This window comes from Ursus americanus, chromosome 23 (assembly GCF_024610735.1).
Source record: "Ursus americanus isolate L20-20 chromosome 23, mUrsAme1.1.p, whole genome shotgun sequence".
NCBI lineage: Eukaryota > Metazoa > Chordata > Mammalia > Carnivora > Ursidae > Ursus > Ursus americanus.
Window position 1 is genome coordinate 45,001,498 of NC_142149.1, and position 6,000 is coordinate 45,007,497.

The 6,000-nt window shown below is 41.3% G+C and overlaps 1 protein-coding gene across 1 annotated transcript; it reads right to left on the reverse strand.

The window, feature by feature from the left end:
* Window positions 1-2,442: 2,442 nt before the first annotated feature.
* Window positions 2,443-3,390, reverse strand: LOC123777152 (olfactory receptor 3A2-like). Its single transcript, XM_087854703.1, has one exon. It carries the CDS (start codon window positions 3,388-3,390, stop codon window positions 2,443-2,445), a length of 948 nt encoding a protein of 315 aa, XP_087710829.1.
* Window positions 3,391-6,000: the final 2,610 nt, after the last annotated feature.

The window sequence follows — 6,000 nt, forward strand, 5'->3', positions numbered from 1 at the left end:
GTATAATCCAGCAATCCCACTTCTGGCTATAGATATGAAGTAAGTGAAATCACTATCTCACCAGGATATCTGTAGTTTCATGTTCACTGCAGTGCTACTCACAAAGCCAAGATATGGAAATATCCAATGTCCTTTGATGGATGATTAGATAAAGACAATGTGATATATAGATAGATATTGACACACACACACTCACATAATGGAACTCCTCACGCTTCTGACTATGAGGACGGAATTTGATAGCATTATGCTAAGTGAAATAAGCCAGAAAGAGAAAGATGATTTTGGTACCACGTGTATGTATGTGGCATCTTAAAAGCAAAAAAAGCCAGCTTCATAGAAACAGAGAGTAGAATGGTGGTCGCCAGGGACTGGAGTGAGGGCAACATGGGGAGAGTAGGGCGAAGGCCACAAGCTTTCAGTTATAAGATGAATAAGTTCTGAGGATTAATGTACAGCATGGTGACTACAGTTGATAATACTACATTCTTGAATTTGAATAGATATTAAACATTCTCACCACACACACACACACACACACACACACACATGAATTAACTATGTGAAGAAAAGGATGTGTTAATTATCCTGTCCTTGGTAATCATTTCGCGTGTGTGTATACATATCATCATGTCATACACTTTCATTTATACAATTATATTTGTCAATTATTCCTCAATAAACTTGGGAAAAATTAATTCCCAGTGAAGAAATAATAATGGATTATATTAGTTGGCTCAGGCCTCCATAACAAAATACCATAGACTGGGTACTAAACAACAGAAATTTATTTTTTCACAGCTCTGGAGGCTAGTAGTCCAAGGTTAGGTGCCAGCATGGTCAGATTCTGGTGGGGGCTCTCTCTTCCTGCCTTGCAGGTGGCTGCCTTCCCGCTGTGTCCTCATGCAGCATGTCTCTTGCTCTTTTACAGGTCACAGTCCACCGGGTTGGGGCCACAACCTAATTTAATCTTAATTACTTCCTAAAATACCTCATTAATACTTCCTAATTAATCTCATTTAGCCTTAATTATTTCCTAAAGACCCTGATTCATATACAGTCACATTGGGGCTTAGGGCTTCAACATATGAATTTTGGCGGGACCCAGTATAGTCCACATCATGGATAATAAACATTTGAAAATATATTCAACCTTAAGTGATGTCAAAGAAATGCATATTAAAATAATAATTAGTATTTTTCAACCATTATAATGTCAAGAAACAGAAGAATTTATTTATAATAGTTACTGTTAACAAAGTTGTGGGGAGCAAGAAGTCTCACTAACCATTGTAACAATAAAAGAGTGAATTTTTTGTGGGATCAGGGGAAATATATATATATATATACACCTGTTTTTATTTTTTTCGACTCAGGAATCTTACTAATTAGAACTTATTGAAATGCTTGCAAGATAATAAAAACACATCTTTGAAGAATATTATTTATATTATCAATCGTAATTACAGTAACTCTAGAAACAATATAAACCATCAGAAGAAATATGGTTAAGTAAATTATGGTTAACTCATAAATTAACATTAGGCAGGTATTAAAATAAGTAAGGTAAGTTTTTAAATATTTTGATAGAGAATAAAGTCTACCAAGTAATGGGTAAACAAAAAAAGACATGGCATGACGTGCCCTTATAGATATGACATACACGTAAATATTATTATATTGATAAAAAATATGTAAATGTATTTATATATGTATAAAAAACTAGAAGGGAAGCACCAAATTCTTAACAGTGGTTTCTTCTGGAAATTGAATTATGAAGGGCTTGGATAGAGACGGTAAAGATTTGACTTTCATTTTCCACTGGTAAAATTTTGTTTTGTTCTCATTTTTATAAACATAAATTCTAATGGGAAATTTAAAACCAATGAATGATATTTCCATTTTAGAAAAAAATAAGAAGTACCAAAGGAAGTATAAACTCTTCACTGTTAAATACCCTAGAATCTTGCAATGTAGACAGAGTACTCAATGTCTCAAATTATACTGTACTACGTCTAGAATCTTGTGTGGGATCCTGGTGTCAGAACAAGTTGGGGAAGCTGTTTCAGGGGAAGCCAGATGGGAGGATGTACTAATACTTGGTACCAAGCTGTGACTTTCCATATTCCAGTTTGCAGAGAATCTTTGCTGGAGTATTTTTAGGGAAGTCAGCAGAAAATAAACAAAGGGTCCTGCCTGTAGGACCATGAGTCTCCCAGAATGCAGAGCGTCCTGGGTTCTAGCTCCATCTGGAGTGGAAAGGGTAACTAGGACGAAAAGGCAACTAGCCAAGGATTTTGGTCTACAGAATCTGTAGACACATTACCAGGTAGAGCCTCCTTGGGGAACAAGAAGTCTTACTTCGTAACAAAAGTCATTTTGCTCAAGGATCTAGGAGAGACAGGAAACACTTGCTGTAGTTCTACCCTTCTGATACACTCCTCATACAAGAGCTCGCTTCCCCGTGAACACCTGCCGCAGAGCCCCCTGCACATCAGGGTTCCGGAGGCTGTAGATGAGTGGGTTCAGCATGGGGCTGATGACAGTGTTGAGGATGCCAATCCCTTTGTCCTTGTCTGAGGCCTCCACTGAGCCCAGCCTCATGTAGCTGAAGACACCTGTCCCATAGAATATGCCCACCACAGTGAGGTGGGAGCCACATGTGGAGAAAGTTTTCTTTCTGCCCTCAGCAGAGCGGATTCGTAGGACTGCAGCTACCACATGGATGTAGGAGGTGACAATGAGAATCACAGGTGCACCTGCCATGAGGATACCCAGTCCAAAGAGCAGCAGCTCATTGAGTTGGGTGTTGGAGCAGGACAGCTGGAAGAGCTGTGGGAGGTCACAGTAGAAGTGATTGATCACATTGGGACCACAGAAGTTGAGTGTGGCTATGGCTACTGTGTGGGTCAGTGCACTGGTGAAAGCTAAAGCCCAGGACACAGCCACCAATATCCTCTGGACTGCCTGGTTCATTCGGGTGCTGTAGGTGAGGGGCTGGCAGATGGCCAGGAATCGGTCATAGGCCATGGCTGTCAGCAGGAAGCAGTCCACACCAGCCAACTGATGAAAGAAGAAAAGTTGGGTGAGACAGGCTCCATAAGGAATTGTATGCTTGTGGGACAGGAGACGAGCTAACATGGAGGGAACAGTGACGGTGATGCACCCAACATCCAGCACTGATAGGTTCCCCAGGAAGAAGTACATGGGGGTGTGGAGTTTGGGCTCTACCAAGATGGCAGCCAGGATGCTGAGGTTGCCTCCAACTGTGACCAGGTAGGCAAAGAGGAAGACTACAAAGACAACTGGTCGTATCTGTGGTGTCTCCACCAAGCCCAGCAGGATGAACTCAGTAACAGCTGTTCCATTGGTCCTGGATTCTGGGTCCATGGGTCCCTGAAAGGGATCAGTGTTCGCAACTTAGTTATTCAAGAAAATTGTATCAACTCACTCTCAAATGCCAAGCCCGAGGCTAAATTTCGAAGTGTCCCTAGTGGTTATTTGTCCACTCCTTAGGCACACCTCACTCATTAACCCTCGTCTTCACCTCATTGCCCTCACCCAAGTTCCAGGTGCGTTACACCACAACTACCTTGGTATTCCCCCTTCTTGTGAAAGATATATAAATCCTTTCTTCCAGTGTTCCCTAGAATCAAGGAATGAGGTCCTCCCAACAACCTGTGTGAAGAGATTTGGGAAAATATGATGCTAAAAGTAAAAGTGAATAGGTAGTAAAATAGAAACAACAGAAGAATGTTGTAAGTATATTACAAAGGAATAAATATATGGCAAAGAAGCAAGAAAAATGTCAAGATAAACAAAATTAGGAAGTGAAAGGCAGCAGACCAAAAATAAATCAAATGTCTTTGGTATACTATCTGCTCCTGACAATCAGCTATAAAACCCAAAAGTCCCAAGAGTAAGATGAAATCTTATAATATAAAATGAAGCATGAAGCAGGAAGTGAATTTATACCTGAATCGTGTATGTAAGCACCTAGAAAAAAGACCCAAAATAAACATCTCTCAATTCCACTGACTGGTAGGAATACGGGAGAATTTTAATTCTTTTTTTCCACTTTTCTTTTGCTTTTAAATGATCTACAATAAATCTGATTACTTTTATAATACTAAATATATTTTTAATGATCTGTTTCCTCCAGATTACAGAGATCTTTAAAGGCCAGCAATAACAGCTCAAGGGCTCCTCCTGTCTGTCACGTTTCCAGAAGGTTCAGGGAGCTCCTACCCAGCAGGTTAAAGGTTTAGAGTGGTACACCCATCTTCCATCTTGATTTGCCTCACTGCTCCGTGAAGTAATGAAATAACACTTGCTTCATTTTACTTCCTTTACAATTACAACCCACTTGTCGTGAAACAGCAGACTTGCTTGCCAGCTTCTGCCCACATTAATTTATGCGGTAACCATCAGTGGAAGTTTATGGTCTCTTTTACTCTCTGTGTGCATGTTTTAGCAGAAGATGAATGTTTTAAGACTGTATTTATCTTCTACTCATTAAACTAATTCCTTTGACTTTTTTCTGTTTTTTGATGGAACTTTTAAAATGTAGTAACCTGGTAACATTGGTACCTGGAAATATTTAGGGATTTTTAAAATTATAATTAAACACATCATAGATAATAATAATTAAAAGTTGTGATTTTGACAACTGTATTATGATATAAGAATTATGAAGATAGGTTCCTAAATACTGAGGAATACTTTAAAATTCAAGACACAATGTCAATTTTCCATCAGTAATGTAGATCCTGAGTCATGGTGGGAGGCCCACATCCAGAGTAATATTCAGCTGGAATCCACTGGTGGAAATTACCAGCCTGGTACTTGTTAAATATTTTGACTAGAACCCTCACCCTCAGCATGGCCTCCTCAGCACACGCTGTAATCAGTACACCCTGTATATAGTGTCATTGAGTCAAAGAAGTACGAAGTTGGTTGACATCTTGCAGGGTATCTACTTCCTCATTTTACTAAAGAGGAAACTATGGTGGAGCATTGTGGGGCTGGAGTTGTTGGGATTAGAGTGAACACTGAATATACTTATAAACTGTCTGGTTTTCTATTTTTTAAAAAAGTACCTAATTCTGGGCCAGCTCATTGTATGCTTGCTACCCCAAATAACTCTGAGGCTATCAGAAAAGGATTTGTATGAGGACACCAGAAATTTGTCCACTGGTTTGACCAGCCCAAATTGGCTGCTTCCAACCAAGCCCCCAAGGGGCATTTCCTGACACTTTCTGAGGGATGGAAGAATCCATGTCTTTAGGGCTGCCCTGGGTGTCCTCTTCTTCTTCTTCTTTTTTAAATTGTATTTATTTATTTGAGAGAGAGCGGAAGTGAGAGCCAGAGGGGACAAGCTGGGGAGGGGGAGAGGGGCAGAGGAAGAAGCGGGCTCCTCGCTGAGCAGGGAGTCTGACGTGGGGCTCGATCCCAGGAACCTGAGATCATGACCTGAGCAGAAGACAGTTGCTTAACCTGCTGAGCCACCCAGGTGTCCCTGGGTGCACTCTTCTGACTGAGAAACCTATTCTCTAGCCCACCTGTGCCTTGTGGACCTCATGCTTTCAGGCTCACACACCTGTGGTAAGTAGCTCTCCAACAAGCAGGCTCTGTGGTCGTGGTTACAGTCAGCACCTGCCTCCCTTCATTCTGCATCCTACCAACCACAGAGTTCGTTCTGGAGCTCTCCTCCCTCATGTATCCTGTGAGGACCTTTTCTCTGACGTCTTCCTGATTCAGGTTTTCTAAATCTGTCACCAAATGTAACAGAACCTCGGGTCTCTCATGAGTGCAGGTCTGTGGGGGCACTTCTCAGGCACCAACAGTCTGCCTCCCAGCCCTCTGCTTTCCGTTTCATCCAAAGACAGCCCATTTTGCCCAGAGGAAACCACCCTGCTTTCCATGCCTCTTCAATGCTGTACCTTATGGTCTTCCTCTAGCTGATGGCAGGCTGCCATTCCTCCCAACCCCAGTCTTCCC